Source organism: Myxine glutinosa, chromosome 2 (genome assembly GCF_964187855.1).
Source record: "Myxine glutinosa chromosome 2, kmMyxGlut1.1, whole genome shotgun sequence".
In the NCBI taxonomy this organism is placed as follows: Eukaryota; Metazoa; Chordata; class Myxini; order Myxiniformes; family Myxinidae; genus Myxine; species Myxine glutinosa.
Genome location: NC_136262.1, coordinates 139,775,735 through 139,796,675, shown reverse-complemented (window position 1 = coordinate 139,796,675; position 20,941 = coordinate 139,775,735). Strand labels below are relative to the sequence as shown.

General features: G+C 47.1%; 1 protein-coding gene across 3 annotated transcripts in view; it reads right to left on the bottom strand.

Moving 5' to 3' along the window:
• Positions 1-20,941, bottom strand: part of ZNF532 (zinc finger protein 532) — a 132,259-nt gene that overhangs the window by 104,172 nt on the left and 7,146 nt on the right. For all 3 annotated transcript variants that reach the window (XM_078771743.1, XM_078771742.1, XM_078771744.1), the window contains exon 2: positions 16-2,353. In XM_078771743.1, coding sequence (XP_078627869.1) covers positions 16-2,331 — 2,316 coding nt within the window. In that variant the 5' untranslated portion in view covers positions 2,332-2,353. The remainder of the gene's footprint in view (positions 1-15; positions 2,354-20,941) is intronic.

Sequence of the window (20,941 nt, the reverse complement as noted above, 5' to 3'; positions counted from 1 at the left end):
AGGCAGGTGTTTTACCTGGAGCATCACATGACTGGCTGCAGCCTGCACTGAAGCAGAAGCAACTGATGAACTAGGATTGGACACTGGTGAAAGCACAGTTGCCTTCACCGTTGTGTTGTCTGCAAACTTAATGTTGATTACTTGAGAAGGAGTTCCTGGTTTAGAACTACCAAGGCTTGTTGTTGTTGCAGAGGAAGAGTGGATCGATTCTGTAGTTGCAGCAGACACCACTTCCGCAACTCCAGCAATAATTGTTGCCTTGGCGAGCTGAGTTTCTGATGGGCTTGTGTCACCGGAGGGGATTTCCTGTTCAGTGGCAGGTGAAAATGAGACCTCAGGTGTCTTGTGCAATGCAGTGACACCCGAATCCTGGTCAAAATCTGGCAAGACTCGTGTAACTGTACGAGTGATCTCGCCTGAGGATGTCTTGATTGTGCGTATACGCACCTTCGGAATGGCAGGTGGTGAACCACACCCAGATAAGGAGGATGGTGCAGGAGAACCCTTACTGCTTGTTTCACTACACACGCTGTGTGGGCTTTCTGTTCCACTTTTTGCTGATACACGCTTTCCCACTGTCTCTGGCTGATTGAGTGTGGGCTTTTCAGCAGTATTTGGACTACCAGAAGACCCATTATGAGAAACCAGTTGTACATCTACAAGATCTTGACTTAGCTGCTCTGTGTGCACTGAAACATCCCGACACCCACTTTCAGCTTTCTTGGCATTGAGTGCAGCAATTGCCTCAATGCAAGATGAAAGCTTCGTGGAGGTTGTTTGAGCTGGCTTGCTATCAATTTGTGCAGTTGAACCAGAAGTTTCATCATCTATGCTCATTTTACTCACCTCTGTATTATTTGCATCAACTAAGTCATCTAAACAGTCCAGAACTTCATCACCATCTACATCAACCTTTTCCTTAATGTCTTTTAATGTCAACCCTCTGTGCTTGGGCACTTCCTCTTCATGAGACAAGTTCTCATCACCTGCAGAGCTATTGTTTACTTCCACCGATACATTAGACTGCAGACCAATTGGTCCATCATCAACTTGCTGCTGCTCATTTCCTGCCACTGTTTGTTGCGAATCCTCTGGCTCATATGCAACACCATCCCAAGATATATGAGCTTCTTCTAGAGTTTTATTGGCAACGTCTGCAGATTTGGTTGGAACACAGGCTTTTCCTTCCTCATCCATGTCATAATTATTCACCAGTTGATTAACCTCTCTGTCTCCTTTCCTTCTGGAATCTTTTGCTTTGTGCGTTGCTTCACCTTGCCTGTACAGTGGTCCCCCTATTCCCTTGCGACCTTTGCTGTCGGATTTGTATGTGGTTGCTTCTTCAGGGGAGCAATGTCCTTTTACACTACGTCTGCTTCGTGTGTTCAAAGGTTTACGCGTCTCCACCACACCACGGCTATCACCTTTTCTAGATGGTCGTTTCTCCGACATCTTGATTTCACTATCTCTGCTTTCTCGTGAGTCCCTACGTTTCTCTGAGGCCTTTGGCTTTCTACGTGTCCGCGCCTCATTTTCAGAAGCAAAAGGCTCACCCTTCTCATCTCTAGATGTGGCTGTGTTGTCAGGAGTGCATGCAGCACTGTAAGTGTCTGCTGTTGGATGTAGTCCCAGCAACCTGTCCATTAAAAAGCTGCAGCTCTCGGTTGAACGCCGTTGGACAGGTAACAGTGATTCACGGGTCACCTTAACTTCTCCTTGCTCCAACCCATCTCCATCTACATTACCATTTCCTTCTTCTTCATCATCACCATCGTCCTCGGTGTCCTCTTCATCATCATCATCTTCAATCTCACCTTCCTCCACACTGGAGATGGGACTGAACTGACAGAATCCAGGTTCCTTAAGCTCATCATCTTCTGCATGTAGTAAGTTGTCTTTCTGGGCCAAGCCACCAAACCTATCCTGCTGTCCTTTGCATGCTCCCATAGAGTTTCCACCTTTGAATGCCATTGCCCCTCCTGTCGGGTGCTGACCAAATCCAAGGCCAATGGAAACTGCAGCACCTACTGCAAATCCATTGTGTGCATGCTCACTTGTTACACCCTCCTTCCCACCGGGTGTTCCCAATTCATAGCCATGTTCCAGGGAACGTGGGTGTCTTACGATAACACTAACTGCCCCACCATCCTGGCAGCCACTACTTTGCCCAGAGGCATCACTACTATCCTCACAGATACCAGGACGCAGCCCGGAAGCCTGGCCATCTTCAGCACCACTCCCTCCAGACTGAATTGCTTCTTTGGCATCGATGTCTGGAATGTCAAAGGCAGCCAGAAGATCATCAAAGTCAGGTGTCTTCATGTCCCCCATGGTGAAAAAAATCTGAGTAAACCTGCAAGTCAAAAAACCCCAACACATTCCAATAATACACTCAAACAAGGGATATAGTGAAACAATAAAAGTCACAAATTTGGAAAAACGATGAGAGATTATGGTAAGCAACCAGGCAGGGAAAATGATAAAATACAAGATATTGAATGACTGATTTTGACATAATTACCTTGAAGGAAAACGATATGACCCGACAAAAGGCATGTCTTATGTATGTGGCCTACCTGTTTTCAGTGTACTGCACATTGCAATTCGTATGGCACCTTTCCATTTGTACACAATGGCACCAGAAGTGTGCAACTTTATATTTATAGAGTATTAACAAAATTATTCAGATAGCATGTACCCAAAACCAAGACCCTCCTCTCTCCTAACTTGAATGTGCATAATTTTATTCGCACTACAAAACAGTATGTGTAAATTTTTATTCATTGATCTAAAAGCCATGGGGTCTCGTAGATGAATCACATTCAGGACAAGGAGATGTCAAGTGTAACATTTATTTGCTAATGGCTTCGAACTGCAATTTCTGGCTGCAACCATGAATCTCGTTTTGAAATGTTTTTATGCATCTTACTATAATTCACCAAATTTCCGTCTGTCCGTTCGAAGGTACTGCAAAAACGGCTCAACCGATCGCAACGATATTTTGGGTGGGTATTCCTGGGACCCCTGGGAATAAAATAGGCTACATTGTTTTTCGAATTTTTCCAAGTTTTCCAATTTTTCCAAGTTTTCCAATTTTTCCAAACACGATGGAATAATATTTATCGATATGAACAGTGATGTGGCTTTTATTGAAATTCTACAAATAATGTTTAGATTTTGATGACAATTATGAACCTGCTGCGAATGCGGAAGTCGACAGATGACGGCAATGCGTGGGTTTGATAATATCCAAATACAACCGTCATTCAATCGTAATGTTAAATCGTGAAACGTTAACCGTGTTAATCGTTTTGTTAAAGTATCAATTGATGATTGGAATTGAGTGAATACAATTTCGATTTTGAATTCGTAAGTGTTCACCCAACCGTACGAAACTTCACATCAGGATTTAAATATTTGTTCATGTCACGAATGTTGTTAAAAGTTTATTTTTTATATTAATGTTATTTCATTTGTGATTGGAGTGATGCTGTTTGGAATTTTAAAAAAGAGATATCGAGTTCAAGTGAATGATGAAATGCCGTCACGGTTTCTACTTTCTAAACTTGAATTCGCGGATCGCCATATGCAGATTTGCCATTGACTGGGTATGGAACAAACGTACCCGTTTGTTTGCGAACGGGTACGTTTTTCATGGAAGTCCTTCACGAACTTGCTGTCCATGCCTGACGTGCGACTGAAGGTGCTACAGGAATGTGGAATTTATTGGTTTCATGCTTTAGCATTCGCCGTTTCTGCATTGTCTGTTTGCGTCTGGCCTCCCACCCTTGCTTAGCACGGGTACCTCACTAGTTAGAATAATCAAATAAACAAATGGTCATTTAAAATGTACTTTCTCACTTTGAGAAATGTATTGAATACAAAATGTATCAATATTTTAGTATTTGTCATGGAAGAATAAACATAGATCACACTGGTTCAACAACAGCCTGGTGTTGGCTTAGCGGTCAGGGTGCCGGATTGGGATCTTAGGATCCTGGGTTCAAATCCCGGTCGATCGCTGAATTAACGCCAGGGTGGTTGACTCAGCCTGTCATCCTTCTGAGGTCGGCAAATTGAGTACCAGTTCACTGGTAATTCCCTGTGTGTCGCAAGAGACGACTATGGGGGTTAACAAGGGGTTAACAAGGGGAGATGCAGAAAATAGGGCAAAATGGAGAAGATTGTCATGGGGACCGCAAGGCTAACCCCCGCTCTTGCAGGGAAAATGGCTTTAAAATGCCTGTTGTTGTTGTTGTTGTTCTTCTTCTTCTTTAAAACCTTCATTTTATTTTAGTTGAATTGTGCATTTCAACCTTGTAGAACACAAATCGCCTTGTTTGCACCTCCAAAAAGCTTCAGTTTATCAGTACTTGTTCAAAATTGTACGCTGCCTCGACCAATCAAATTTGCCACTCTTGCTCTCCGGTAGGTGGAACTTCTAGATTTTTCTTCTTTTTTCAATAGGCTGTGTGGAGTAAGGTGTTCTATGAATCCTCTTGTTTTACAAGGAAATCTCATTGAAAGACCATAGCAACTCTTATACTCCTTCAAATCTCAGTACCAATTCAGCCTTGCATTATGTGGAGTTTTTAAATTTCACAGCCATGAATATTGTTGCATTTTCAGTTACAAGTATCACATTAAGTGCACTGTCCCTCAACCCCAATCAAGATCTCGCCAATGGTTGGCCGACTCGTGTGCACCACCCTATTTACCACATTTTTAGTTTTTATGGATTTGGAATTCCAGATAAGGTGTCATCGTGCACCATCCGTCCGTCCGTTTCCTATTCTGACTTCTCCGGCCAAACCGCTGGGCCAATCAGGCTGAAATTTGGCAGCATGGTTCCACTCCTGACTGCTGACGGGGATTGTAAAGCTCGTTCTGGTCACGTGACTTTAATCAGGTCAAAATGGCTGACTTAGTAAATTCCTTCAAAAATCTTCTCCAGACCCACCAGTCAGAATGCTACCAAATTTAGATTACAGCATTAGGCCAGGGCCCACATAAGCTACATGACCAGTGGTCCTATATATATTTTCATCTCCAAGGAGGCAGTGATAGGTTCGTACATTGAATACAATCCACGTCTGTCCCTCCAATGTTAATGGGACAATGCCGATCAAGACAACAAAACAACAACAGGCATTTTAAGGCCATTTTCCCTGCAAGAGCAGGGGTTAGCCTTGCGGTCCCGATGACAATCTTCTCCATTTTGCCCTATTTTCTGCATCTCCCCTTGTTAACCCCCTTGCCTGCATTTCTTCTTCCACCATCTTTAGCCAAGTCTTTCTCTGTCTTCCCCATCCTCTACTTCCTTCTACATTAATTTCCATAACTCTTCTCAACCAGTCATTTTCATCCCTCCTCAACACATGACCAAACCATCTCAAACTGTTTCTCTTCACAGCATCCATCACAGGCTCTATTCCCATCATCTTTCGCAATTCATCATTTGTCTTCCTCTCTCTCAACGATACTCCACACATCCACCAAACCATTCGCATTTCCATCCTTTCCAGCCTTCGTTGCTGCTCTACGTTCATTACCCATGTCTCGCTCCCATAAATCATAACAATTCTCACACATGCAGCATACACCTTTCCCTTCAGCTTCAACGACACTCCCCTCCTCGTCAGCACGCCACTCAGTCCCGTAACTTCTTCCATGCACATCTCACTCTAGCAACTGTTGCCGAATCTGATCCACCTTCTCCATTCAGCATGTCTCCTAGGCAACAAAATGTTTTCACACCTTCCAGCTTCACGCCGTCTCCAAGATCCAACTCAACATTTCCTCCATATGCAGCTCCCTCTGTGCACACCTTACACTTGAATGTAGCTGCCTGACTGGTTAATGACCCTCTCAAACCACTACATTTTTTATGAACCCACTCAGCGCACATTGTACATTGAATGGAATTCACTCCGACACCCTTCCTGCACACAGCACAGGGCCACTTCCCAGTTCTTTCCACCTCACCACCTGCCATCACCTTCGTTTTTCCGATATTCACCTTCAGACCTTTTGTCTCCATACATTCCTTCCACTTGTTCATCTTCTCCTTCAGTCCATCCATACTTTCTGCAATCAACACCAGATCATCTGCATACAACAACTCCCACGGTAAACCCTCCTTTACGTTCCGAGCCAGCACTTCCATCACAGCTACAAATAGTAGTGGACTTAGTACCGACCCCTGATGCACTCCCACCTTCACCTCAAACTCACCACTGTTCGCGTCCTTCGTCCTTACAGCTGTGCGCGGTCTTTTGTACATTGCCATCACTACTCTGATCAACCATTCCTCCACTCCTAACTTCCTCAATGCCCATGTCACTACTTCACGTGGAACCCTATTGAATGCTTTCTCCAGATCAACAAACCCAAGAAACAACTTCTTCCTCTTCTCCATATACTTCTCCTGCAACTGCCTAACAATAAAAAGCGCGTCTGTCGTTACTCTTCCTGGCATAAATCCAAACGGCATTTTGTCAATCTTCACTTTCTTCCTTATCCTCCTCTCCAACACCCTTTCCAATACCTTCATTCCATGCTCCAATAACTTTATCGCTGGATACGAGCCACAGTCCAGACTCCAGAGGGTCACCTTTCCCCTTGTATAGAGGGATGAGGGTACTCAGTTCCCAATCCACTGGAATGCGGCCTTCTTTCACCAATAGATTGCAGATCTCTGTCATTCTCTTCACACCCCAATTTCCCGTTGCCTTCAACATATCTCCCACAACTCCTGTCGGCCCTCCTGCTTTTCTACTCTTCATTGCTTTTATCGCTTCTTCAACTTCCTTCTCGGTTATCTTCTCTGCCGGTCCTAAAACTGGGTTACTCTCTATGTTGCCATCCCATTCATTCTCTGCATTCAACAGTATTTCCATATATCTCTTCCATCTTCCTTTAATTCCATCTGGGTCCACAACGATTTGTCCCACTTCATCCTTCAAGCAACTCACCCCCATCACATCACACCTCTCTTTCGCAATCTGCTTTGCAATCCTGAGTACCGCTCTCTGACCCTCTTCCGAATCCAAGCGTTCTCCGAACATTTTCCGACATGCCTTCTATGCCTTTGCTACCTCTTTCTTTGCAGCCTTCTTGACTGCCTTATAACTTTCATGCTCTGCCTTTTCTGCCCCCACACCCTTCGCCTACTGCCACTCCTTGAACTTCTTCCTCTTCTCGTCAATCTTCTTTCCAACTTCATCATCCCACCACCATGTTTCCGAGTGCCTCGGTGGTCCTTTTGTCCATCCACATACCTCAACAACGGCTCCCAACAGACTATCTTTCATTGACATCCAACCACTTTCAAGCTCAACCACATCATCCTCCACCATACTCAGCCTCTCTTTTAATGCCTCCCTCACTGTCACCTCTTTCAACCTCCACACCTTCATTCTCGGTTGGTACTTCACCCGCCGAGCTCTCCTTGCACCTTTCACCCTTATGTCGCAGACAACAAAGTGGTGCTGTGAAACAGCTTCCTCCCCCGGGATCACCTTTGTGTCCCGGAGGTGCCCCCTATCTCGCCTACGCACCAGTAGGTAGTCAACGGTTGTCGTCGACCCACCTGACGTGTATGTAACAAGCTTATTATCCTCTTTCTGGAACTGAGTATTACAAATCAACAAATCAGCTCCATCAGCAAACTCCAAAATCCTTTCACCTTCTCGATTTCTCACACCATATCCATAACCCCCATGAACTCCCTCAAAACCGTCCATACTCCTTCCCACATGTCCATTTAGGTCTCCTCCTACCACAACAACTTCCTCATCTTTCACATTTTCCATCAGCTTCTCTATAGCACACCAGAACTTGTCCTTCTCTTCATCGCTCCGACCAACCTGCGGAGCATATCCCGAGATGATGTTCACCAAGAGCTTTCCAATCATCATTTTCACCATCATCAACCTTTCACTCACTCTAGTCACACTCACCACACTGTCTACAAACTCCTCAGAAAACAGGACACCAACAACATTCACGCCCTCCGAGCACCCTTGCCACACAAACTTGTATTTCTGTCCCTGCCTACCCTTCACCATTCTCACACCACTTTCCTTCCATCTCGTCTCCTGCACACAACATATGTCCACTCTTCTTCTGACCAATACTTCCACCACTTCTCCTGATCTCCCTGTCATTGTCCCTACATTCCATGTCCCAAATCTCAGAAACCGATCTCCACGTCGGGCATCAGACGTTTCGTCGTCAAAAATGGAATGATTTCCACCCTTGCTTCGATCGGGTTCCCCACCTTGAGTTTTGACGAGAGGGAGTGGGGTCCCCCATGGGGTACTTCGGGCTGTACCTGCCCATATGTAGTCGTAATTGTCATGGTTCTCTTTTTGAGGCAATGTTTTTATGGCCAGATGCCCTTCCTGATGCCAACCCTTTTAGTCGCCTCTTACGACACGCAGGGATACAGTGTACCTATTCTAAACCGGGAAATGGAAATGGAAATGCGAATGGTTCGACGGATGTGCGGAGTATCGTTGAGAGAGAGGAAGACAAATGATGAATTGCGAAAGATGATGGGAATAGAGCCTGTGATTGATGCTGTGAAGAGGAACAGGTTGAGATGGTTTGGTCATGTGTTGAGGAAGGATGAAAGTGACTGGTTGAGAAGAGTGATGGAAATGAATGTAGAAGGAAGTAGAAGACGGGGAAGACCGAGAAAGACTTGGCTAAAGATGGTGGAAGAAGAAATGCGGGCAAGGGGGTTAACAAGGGGAGATGCAGAAAATAGGGCAAAATGGAGAAGATCGTCATAGGGAACGCAAGGCTAACCCCCGCTCTAGCAGGAAAAATGGCCTTTAAAATGCATGTTGTTGTTGTTGTGTTGTTACGACACGCAGGGATACGGTGTACCTATTCTAAACCGGGGTACACACCGGGTCAAGCAAGACACCAAATAAGCAAATAATACTAGCAGATGGGACACCCAGCTTAACGTCCATCCGAGGGTTGGCTCACACATTGATGAATTATCCTGCATGTGAAACACCCAGATGACAGTTTATAGCTGGGCTGAGATTCAAACCGAGCCTCGGCAAATTAGAGGTGAGAGTGCGTACCTGCAGGCCATCTTGCAAGCCCTTACCACATGGTACAAAAAAAAAGAAACTTCTCTTTATCCTGCTATCTCGTATATAATGAACTGTGGTTTGTCCGTGTTTACATCCCTTTCCCGTTTACAGTGGCTGCTTCCCGCACTACATTTGAAAAGCTGTTAATTGGTTATTTTGCACTTTCATTTCACTTTACTTGATGCAATGTAGTCTGTCACTTTATTGTTCCTTCCAGTAATTTTTATAATGAACTTGAACATCTGCATGAATGTAGATTTAACACAGATCTTCATGGATTAACACACGATGTAAAATAGCTATATTTTGCACTCTTTTGAGACAAATCTAACCTCCACTGCCCTATGCTGCACCACCATTTCGCGTTGGGTAGTACAAGTAGGATTTATGCCAGGAAGAGGAACGACAGACGTACTTTTTATTGAAGGCAGTTGCAGGAGAAGTAAATGGAGAAGAGGAAGAAGTTGTTTCTTGGGTTTGTTGATCTGGAGAAAGCATTTGATAGGGTTCCACGCAAAGTAGTGACATGGGCATTGAGGAAGTTAGGAGTGGAGGAATGGTTGATCAGAGTCGTGATGGCAATGAATGAGAGAGCGCGCACAGCTGTAAAGCCGAAGGACGGGAACAGTGGTGAGTTTGAGGTGAAGGTGGGAGTGCATCAGGGGTCGGTACTAAGTCCACTACTATTTGTAGCTGTGATGGAGGAGCTGGCTCGGAATGTAAAGGAGGGTTTACCGTGGGAGTTGTTGTATGCAGATGATCTGGTTTTGATTGCGGAAAGTATGGATGGACTGAAGGAAAAGATGAACAAGTGGAAGGAATGTATGGAGACAAAAGGTCTGAAGGTGAATATCGGAAAGACGAAGGTCATGGCAAGTGGTAAAGCATGTGGTGAGGTGGAAAGAACTGGGAAGTGGCCCTGTGCTGTGTGCAGGAAGGGTGTTTGAGTGAACTCCATTCAATGTACAATGTGCGCAGAGTGGGTTCATCAAAAATGTAGTGGTCTGAGAGGGACATTAACCAGTGTGGCAGCAACATTCAAGTGTAAGGTATGCACAGAGGGAGCTGCAGATGGAGGAAATGTTGAGTTGGATCTTGGAGACCGAGTGAAGCTGGAAGGTGTGAAAACATTTTGCTACCCAGGAGACCTGTTGAATGGAGAAGGTGGATCAGACTCGGCAACGGTTGCTGGAGTGAGATGTGCGTGGAAGAAGTTTCGGGAACTGAGTGGCGTGCTGACAAGGAGGGGAGTGTCGTTGAAGCTGAAGGGAAAGGTGTATGCTGCATGTGTGAGAAGTGTTATGATTTATGGGAGCGAGACATGGGAAATGAACGTAGAGCAGCAACGAAGGATGGAAAGGGTGGAAATGTGAATGGTTCGATGGATGTGCAGAGTGTCGTTGAGAGAGAAGAAGACAAATGATGAATTGCGAAAGATGATGGGAATAGAGCCTGTGATGGATGCTGTGAAGAGAAACAGGTTGAGATGGATTGGTCATGTGTTAAGGAAGGATGAAAGTGACTGGTTGAGAAGACTGATGGAAATGAATGTAGAAGGAAGTCGAGGACGGGGAAGACCGAGAAAGACTTGGCTAAAGGTGGTGGAAGAAGAAATGCGGGCAAGGGGGTTAACAAGGGGAGATGCAGAAAATAGGGCAAAATGGAGAAGATTGTCATGGGGCCCACAAGGCTAACCCCTGCTCTAGCAGGGAAAATGGCCTTAAAATGCCTGTTGTTGTTTGTTGTTGTTGTTTCTGCTTTACCTGCAGGGCGAAGAATCCAACAAAGAAGAGGATGAGGAAGCACAAGAAAAGAGGAAAAGCCTTTCTGAGGACAGGACAGTATTGATGTCTTCATTCAAATGTATTGATGGATCCTCTATTCTATTGTGTAGATGCAGGCTTACTATGATTATTCAAGGTGCTGATGGAGCTCATAATATGTGAACAGTTGCAGAGATCCACTCAACTGAAAATTGCCTCCTTCTTTCAGCCTGAACCTTTAAGCCTGACTTCCACTTCCGGTCCACTCGAGCAAGGAGGCTTGCTTCGATCTCTCCACAGCATCGAAGTCCTTTCCAAGGGTGTGGTGCTGACCGGGCCGCCGTGGTGCTGACCGGGCAAACGTGGCGTGGTGCTGACGGGGCCCCGGCAGCCGTGATGCCCTCTCACCCCCCCCCCCCCCCCCCAAAAAAAATTTCCATGTTTTAAACGTTTCCCAGTGTGTACCCCGGATTAGAATAGGTACACCGTATCCTTGCGTGTCGTAAGAGACGACTAAGAGGGTTGGCATCAGGAAGGGCATCCGGCCATAAAAACATTGCCTCAAAAAGAGAACCATGACAATTACAACTACATATGAGCAGGGTACAGCCCGAAGTGGAGATCGGTTTCTGAGGTTTGGGACATGGAATGTAGGGACAATGACAGGGAGATCAGGAGAAGTGGTGGAAGTATTGGTCAGAAGAAGAGTGGACATATGTTGTGTGCAAGAGACGAGATGGAAGGGAAGTGGTGTGAGAATGGTGAAGGGTAGGCAGGGACAGAAATACAAGTTTGTGTGGCAAGGGTACCCGGAGGGCGTGAATGGTGTTGGTGTCCTGTTTTCTGAGGAGTTTGTAGACAGTGTGGTGAGTGTGACTAGAGTGAGTGATAGGTTGACGATGGTGAAAATGATGATTGGAAAGCTCTTGGTGAACGTCATCTCGGGATATGCTCCGCAGGTTGGTCGGAGCGATGAAGAGAAGGTCAAGTTCTGGTGTGCGATAGAGAAGCTGATGGAAAACGTGAAAGATGAGGAAGACGTTGTGGTAGGAGGAGACCTAAATGGACATGTGGGAAGGAGTATGGATGGTTTTGAGGGAGTTCATGGGGGTTACGGATATGGTGTGAGAAATGGAGAAGGTGAAAGGATTTTGGAGTTTGCTGATGGAGCTGATTTGTTGATTTGTAATACTCAGTTCCAGAAAGAGGATAATAAGCTTGTTACATACACGTCAGGTGGGTCGACGACAACCGTTGACTACCTGATGGTGCGTAGGCGAGATAGGGGGCACCTCCAGGACACAAAGGTGATCCCGGGGGAGGAGGCTGTTTCACAGCACCACTTGGTTGTCTGCGACATGAGGGTGAAAGGTGCGAGGAGAGCTCGGCGGGTGAAGTACCAACCGAGAATGAATGTGTGGTGGTTGAAAGAGGTGACAGTAAGGGAGGCATTAAAAGAGAGGCTGAGTAGGGTAGAGGATGATGTGGTTGAGCTTGAAAGTGGTTGGATGTCAATGAAAGCTCGTCTGTTGGGAGCCGTTGGTGAGGTATGTGGATGGACAAAAGGACCACCGAGGCACTCGGAAACATGGTGGTGGGATGATGAAGTTGGAAAGAGGATTGACGAGAAGAGGAAGAAGTTCAAGGAGTGGCAGAAGGCGAAGGGTACGGGAGCAGAAACAGCAGAGCATGAAAGTTATAAGGCAGCCAAGAAGGCTGCAAAGAAAGAGGTAGCAAAGGCGCAGGAGGCATGTAGGAAAATGTTCGGAGAACGCTTGGATTCGGAAGAGGGTCAGAGAGCAGTATTCAGGATTGCAAAGCAGACAGCAAAAGAGAGGTGTGATGTGATGGGGGTGAGTTGGTTGAAGGATGAAGTGGAACAAATTGTTGTGGACCCAGATGGAATTAAAGGAAGATGGAAAAGATAAATGGAAATGCTGTTGAATACAGAGAATGAATGGGATAGCAACATAGAGAGTAACCCAGTTTTAGGACCGGCAGAGAAGATAACTGAGAAGGAAGTTGAGGAAGCGATAAAAGCAATGAAGAGTGGAAAAGCGGGAGGGCCGACGGGGGTTGTGGGAGATATGTTGAAGGCAGCAGGAAGTTGGGGTGTGAAGAGAATGACAGAGATCTGTAATCTGGCGGTGAAAGAAGGGCACATTCCAGTGGATTGGGAACTGAGTACCCTCGTCCCTCTATACAAGGGGAAAGGTGACCCTCTGGAGTGTGGCTCGTACCGAGCGATAAAGTTATTGGAGCATGGAATGAAGGTATTGGAAAGGGTGTTGGAGGGGAGGATAAGGAAGAAAGTGAATATCGACGAAATGCAGTTTTGATTTATGCCAGGAAGAGGAACGACAGACACGCTTTTCATTGTGAGGCAGTTGCAGGAGAAGTCCATGGAGAAGAGGAAGAAGTTGTTTCTTGGGTTTGTTGATCTGGAGAAAGCATTCGATAGGGTGCCACGCAAAGTATTGACATGGGCAATGAGGAAGTTAGGAGTGGAGGAATGGTTGATCAGAGTAGTGATGGAAATGTACAAAAGAGCGCGCACAGCTGTAAGGACGAAGGACGGGAACAGTGGTGAGTTTGAGGTGAAGGTGGGAGTGCATCAGGGGTCGGTACTAAGTCCACTACTATTTGTGCTGGCTCAGATGGAGGTGCTGGCTCAGAACGTAAAGGAGGGTTTACCGTGGGAGTTGTTGTCTGCAGATGATCTGGTGTTGATTGCGGAAAGTATGGATGTACTGAAGGAAAAGATGAACAAGTGGAAGGAATGTATGGAGACAAAAGGTCTGAAGGTGAATATCGGAAAGACGAAGGTCATGGCAAGTGGTAAAGCATGTGGTGAGGTGGAAAGAACTGGGAAGTGGCCCTGTGCTGTGTGCAGGAAGGGTGTCGGAGTGAACTCCATTCAATGTATAATGTGCGCTGAGTGGGTTCATCAAAAATGTAGTGGTCTGAGAGGGTCATTAACCAGTGTGGCAGCTATATTCAAATGTAAGTTGTGCACAGAGGGAGCTGCAGATGGAGGAAATGTTGAGGTGGATCTTGGAGACGGCGTGAAGCTGGAAGGTGTGAAAACATTTTGCTACCTCGGAGACATGCTGAATGGAGAAGGTGGATCAGACTCGGCAACGGTTACTCGAGTGAGATGTGCATGGAAGAATTTCGGGAACTGAGTGGCGTGCTGATGATGAGGGGAGTGTCGTTGAAGCTGAAGGGAAAGGTGTATGCTGCATGTGTGAGAAGTGTTATGATTTATGGGAGCGAGACATGGGTAATGAACGTAGAGCAGCATCGAAGGTTGGAAAGGGTGGAAATGCGAATGGTTCGACGGATATGCGGAGTATCATTGAGAGAGAGCAAGACAAATGATGAATTGCGAAAGATGATGGGAATAGAGCCTGTGATTGATGCTGTGAAGAGGAACAGGTTGAGATGGTTTGGTCATGTGTTGAGGAAGGATGAAAGTGACTGGTTGAGAAGAGTGGTGGAAATGAATGTAGAAGGAAGCAGAGGACGGGGAAGACCGAGAAAGACTTGGCTAAAGATGGTGGAAGAAGAAATGCGGGCAAGGGGGTTAACAAGGAGAGTTGCAGAAAATAGGGCAAAATGGAGAAGATTGTCATGGGGACTGCAAGGCTAACCCCCGCTCCAGCAGGGAAAATGGCCTTTAAAATGCATGTTTTTTTTTTTGTTTTTTTTGTATACTGAATCGAGGCTCGTGAAAGAGCTGACATTTACTTCACAAACAAATCAACCAGACAAACAAAATATATAAAAAGAGGGAGCGGAAGACAAGAGAATGGGAAGCACACAAACACTTGAGAGCACACAACATTTGAGAGCAGGGAGATGTGTGGGAGGGAGAGGGCTCGGGGGGAGGAGGTGTGGGGGGGTGGGGGGTGGGGGGTGGGAGAAGTATAAAACACAAGGACACCAAGGACTTCCAGGTCAGAAGTTGGTATTTCAAAAAGTGGAATTGGGGTGAAATTATCGGGGATAGAAAAGATCAAGGTTTTGGATGGGGGAAGATAAGAGATGGTGGTGAACAGCTGTTTTAAAGACCTGGAGGGTGGAGTGGGATTGAAGAGAGTGAGGGAGTTTGTTCCAGACGCGGGAGAAAAGAGGAATGAAGGAGTGAAGGTGAGCAGAGAGTCTTGATTTTGGCAGTTTAACCATAAGAGGGTTGCAGGCAGATCTTGTGTGACCTGTAGGAATATTTGCGGGACAGAGCCCAGAGAGAGCTGGGGGGGCAAGGCCAGAGAGCAGTCGGTTGAAGACGGAAAGACCACCAACCTGCCTGCGGTGAGTGAGTGAAAGGCCCTTGGAGTTAGCTTCATCGCGGGAGATTCCAATGATTCTGAATGCTTTGCTTTCAACAGCGTGAAGACGAGCTAGGTGTGAGGCAGGAGCACCAGCCCAGAGGGGAGAGCAGTATTCCATTGAGCTGCGGATGAAAGCCTTGTACGTGGTGAGGAGCTCAGGTGTGCCAAGGAAGGACTTCGCACGACGGAGGATGCCCAGTCGGCGACTGGCTTTGGAGGCCAGATTTGAAATGTGGTTTTCTCAGGAAAGATCATGGCAGATAGTGAGACCCAAAAGTTTGAGTGTCAGAACTTCTTGGAGAGGATTATTCAGAAAGTAGATGGGAGGGTTGTCCAGTCGGTCTTTTCGGCGAGACATTGTAAGAGTGTGAGATTTGTCAGGATTGAAAGACATGTTCCACTTGTTTGCCCAGTCTGTGATTTTGTCCAGGTCTGCAGAGAGTGAGGAGGCTGCAGACTGTCGATCTGAGGGATGAAGAATGGAGCGACAGAGAGTAGAGTCATCAGCAAAGAGATAGAGAGGATTTTCAAGAGAGTCGGGGAGATCATTGATGAAGACCAGAAAAAGCACAGGGCCCAGCACACTGCCTTGGGGAACTCCAGCCTGAACGGGAAGGGGAGATGAGAGAAATCCATTCAGGGCCACACGTTGACTACGACCAGAGAGGAAGTCCGCAAGCCATGCATGGAGATTTCCATGGATACCAACAGAGGAGAGTTTGGTGAGCAGGGCGGGGTGCCAGACCGTATCGAAGGCACGTGATATGTCAAGGGAGACAGCTCGAATTTCCTGTTTGGCATTGAGGACCTCCATCCATTGCTGAGAAAGCAGAAGCAGCATGTCCAGAGTAGAGTGACCAGGTCTGAAACCAAATTGATGATCAGAGATCAAGCCATTGGAGAAGAGGAAAGATTTCATATCTGAAGCAATGATGGATTCCATGACTTTACTGATAATTGAGAGAAGGCTGATTGGTCTGTAGTTGCTAGGATCTGTTTTTGCACCTTTTTTGTGCAAAGCGGTGATGTTGGCTGATTTCCAAGCAGATGGCAGATGACCTTGAGCAAAAGAGAGTGTGAGGAGAACAGAGAGAGGGAGTGAAAGAGCGGAAGAACAAGATTTTAGGACCCGTGGGCTGATGCCGTCAGGTCCAGTTGCAGAATCAGAGTCGAGGGTTGACAGAAACTTTTCCACCTTGTCAGGAGGAAAGGACAGAGTCCAGGAGCAGCTGGGTACGACTGGGTACGGTGGGTACAGAGAGGGATGGGTTTGGGACACAAGATTTAGAGGCAAACACAGAGTTGAGGCATTCAGCTTTTTCACGCGCGGAGTCAGCCGTGTGGCCGTTTGAGGTGAGGGAGGGGATGGAGGGGGAACAAACACCAGAAACAGATTTGACCAGACGCCACCAGGATTTGGAAGAGGGAGACAGATAAGAGAGTTCTGTCCTGAGAACGGATAGATATTGTTTCCTGGCTCTCCTGAGGGTGGACACACACTTGTTTCGGGCTTTGTGAAAGGAAATGAGATTTCCTTCCGTTGGATTTGCTTTCCAGGAGACGAAAGCAAGTTGTTTCTGGGCAATAGCCTCACCACAAGATTCCGTGTACCATGGACGGGAGGAAGGGTATGACAACTGAAGACGAGATGGGATAAATCTGTGCATGAGAGAGAGCAGTTTACTTTGGAAGAATTCCCAGGATGAGTTGATGTCAGAGGCGGTAGAGATGGGAGACCAGTCCAGATGATTGATGGCTGCTTGAAGACCATGCCAGTTGGCCTGAGTGAAATGCCAGACTCGTCGACGCTGAGGAGGCTCTCTGAGAATGGTCAGAGAGATGTCCACTTTAACAAGCACATGATCAGATGAGCCGATTGGAGCAGAAGAGCAGCAGACATTTTCAGGGAAGTTAGTCATAACCAAGTCCAGAAGAGAAGATGCTCCATTGATTGAGATCTGGGTCGGGAAATTGACAGATTGTGTCAGTCCCAGTGAGTCACAGTTGTTGTTGTTGGACTAGGCATTGTATTTGTCGAATTATGACGTCATAATGAAAACGTCTGACGTCTCATAAGTTGTCTCTTTTCCTCTGCCTTTAAAGGGGGCTCGGAAATCTCACTTGGTGCGCACTCTGCATCTGCCCGGGTCCTATTAGTCCAAGATAATAAAATAAGAATTCGACGCAGAACATTCATAAAAGGTCATTACTTCTGCTCACCTCTACCCAATTGAAGATCAGATGATCATACTCATTCACTTTAATAATTCACCGAGATGTTGACAATAGGAAAATTGCCATTGGGGATCTTCCTTAGATTTTCAATATCTGACCCTACTACAAAACCTTCCAAGATTATTTAACCTCAGAAATATTCCCGATATTCTCGCAAGGCAACGTGTGGCTCTCAACAGCATCCTTTAATCTCCTCTCCCTGTTAAGGCTGGAGTGCCGCTGGCAGTGTTCTGGGCTGAGTCCTATTCCAAATCTTCATAAATGATCTCTCCGACTCTGGAAAACCTCCTTGATCTCTTTGCTGATGACTTCACCCTCTGCCGTGACATCCATCAGCCTTCAGACAGACAGGCTGCAGCCTCATCCCTCTCTCCAGACTTTGACAAAATCTCAAGATGGTTAAAAACCTAGAATATGTCTTTCAATCCTGGTAACTCTCACACTCATTATCTCTCTGTGAATCTCCCCATCCTACCACCAAACCCACCTCCTTCCAAATTTCCAGTTTTTCCTTCCTGAAAGTTTGCTTCTGTGTCCACCACATGCATCCTCCCATACCAGTCATTCCATCCCGCACCCATTATATTTCCAAGTCTTCCTCCATTTTGTCCCTCAACCCAGCTGTAGGTGTTCCCTCCCTTGTTCCCCCTCCTCTCTCTTCTGTTACTTTTGTTGTTGCACCTTCAGTTACAGTATTGGATGGCAGGATGGCCCAGACATAGGCGTACGCACACTCGACGCTAAGCTGTCTAGCCTGGGTTTGAATCCCGACCCAGTTAAAAGCTGTCATCCCGGTGTTTCACAGGTAGGGCAATTCATCAATGTGTGTGTCGTTGCTCAGATGAACTTTAAACGGATGTCCCATCTGCTGACATTAGTTGATGGGCGTTAAAGATCCCACATTGTCCTTCGTGAAGAGTAGGTGAGCTATCGCCAGCACCATGACCAATATCGAAATTCCTGCCCTAACCAGCAGGGGGCACTGCATCTGCGACACAAGCACAGCCTCAGCCAGTGATGCGACCCCACGGCCCACACCCTTCTGCTGCATATGAAATAAGAACTACATTTTAAACTCGCAGATACACCCGTCGAGGATGAGTAATGGGCTGGAGTAGCACTTAATAAGACAGGAAGGTCAGAGAACTATCCGGTGATGAACGGGATAAATGGAGACAATCCTGAGATGTTGGGCTCGAAGTACCCCCGACCGGAATGCCGTGATGTCATTCAGCATGATGAACACTTTGGTTAAAGTGTCCACCATGCTGGATGACATCTACTTTTGACTGGGCTGAATGTAAAAAAGGAAAATGGAAGTCAAGTGATGTGCCCTGAGCAGAGATTAAGGACTGTTAATTATGCAGAGAGTTTGGTGTTCATGTGCAACGCGGTGAGAGAGAGAGGAGGAAGAGGGGCAAGAGGAAGAAATGAGAAGAGGGGGAAAGGGGGACAGGGGGAGAGGGGGAGAGGAGGAGAGGAGAAAAGAGGGAGAGAGGGAGGCAGAGAGGAGGAGAGGAGGAGGGGAGGAGAGGAGGAGAGGAGGAGAGATGTAGAGGGGTAGAGGGGGAGAGGGGGAGAGGGGAAGAGGGGGAGAGGCGGAGAGGGGAAGAGGGGGAGAGGCGGAGAGGGGGAGAGGGGCAGAGGAGGAGAGGCAGAGAGGAGGAGAAGGGGCGAGGAGGAGAGGAGGAGAGGAGGAAGAGGTGAGGAGGAGAGGAGGAGAGGCGGTAGAGGATACACCAATTATTGTGAGGGACACTTGTGCATCATTTATATATAAAACCTATAACGGCGCTGGGTGGAGCGCACACCTCCACCAGGCTGAACAGTATATGTTTTGTATCCCGCTGATAGGCCGGATCTGAACCAAATTCTAACCGGCTTGTTCTCGTCACCAAACCAACTCCTGCTTTTCTTCCAAGTCGTCCACAATTTTTTGTAAATTTTGTGCTATATGTCATTTTTGGCCCCATCTCTCAACGGTGAAGAAACACTTAAAAGGTTAAAAAACGCTCATATCCGGATCTTCACCAAAACGGAATGAAGTCTTCCTTTTCAGTCGTCACACAACAAACCTGTCCACCAAGTTTTGTCCGAATCCATACATTACTTTGAGATATCCTGCTAAGAGACAGACTGACAAACAGGAATGAATTATAAGTTTACCAGCTGGAGCTTTCTCCACTTGGTGTTGTCGTAAAATTACAATCAGTGTACTTGTGGCAGACTTGAGCTGTTGATCCAAAACACACACACGCACGCACACACACACCTCGTTTTTTCATTTCTGTTCATCACAATTCTATCTCTCTCTTTCATTCACACACACACGCACGCACACGCACATGCACACACCTCGTTTTTTCATTTCTGTTCATCACAATTCGTTCGATCTCTCTCAATTTCTCTCGATCTCTCTCGATCTCTCTCGATCTCTCTCGATCTCTCTCGATCTCTCTCGATCTCTCTCGATCTCTCTCGATCTCTCTCGATCTCTCTCACACACACTCACACACACACACACACACACACACACACACACACACACACACACACACACACAATTAATTGTACAGTATTGTAGCGGTTACCGCTGGATGTACATAATCGCCTTGCACCGGCCAGAACACGGCCAGACGCGCCTCTCCCGGGCATGCCCGGACTCACTGTTCCCGGGCACGCCCGAACCTCCCGGGCACGCCCGGTCTCGTCTTTCCCGGGCATGCCCGCTCTCGCCTTTCCAGGGCTCGCCCAGAGCGTCCGGGCATGCCCGCTATCGCCTTTCCAGGGCTCGCCCAGAGCGTCCGGGCATGCCCGCTATCGCCTTTCCAGGGCTCGCCCAGAGCGTCCGGGCATGCCCGCTATCGCCTTTCCAGGGCTCGCCCAGAGCGTCCGGGCATGCCCGCTATCGCCTTTCCAGGGCTCGCCCAGAGCGTCCGGGCATGCCCGCTATCGCCTTTCCAGGGCTCGCCCAGAGCATCCGGGCATGCCCGCTATCGCCTTTCCAGGGCTCGCCCAGAGCGTCCGGGCATGCCCGCTATCGCCTTTCCAGGGCTCGCCCAGAGCGTCCGGGCATGCCCGCTATCGCCTTTCCAGTGCTCGCCCAGAGCGCCCGGGCACGCCCAGCCTCGACTTGCCAGGCCGCAGCCAAACACGCCCGGGCAGGTCCAGACTCGCCTTTCCAAGGCTCGCCCTTGATACCCGGGCATGCCCGGTATAGCTTTTGCCGGGCAAACTTCCCGACATAAATGTGTATATATATTGTTGCCCGAAAAACGGGCTTGTCAGAATACCTGAGCTGTTTTGTTTCAATAAAGCAACTCGGACGAATTCCGTCTTTGGTCGCGTCAATTCTTTCGACTCGCGTTGGAGCGCAGTTCCTTCAGTATCGGTTGTTCCTAAACTTAAATATAAATAATTTAAAGTATTGTTGTAAATGATGTTATTTTCACAACATCCCATATTCAACTTTATTTAAATTGTAAACCTCAAACAT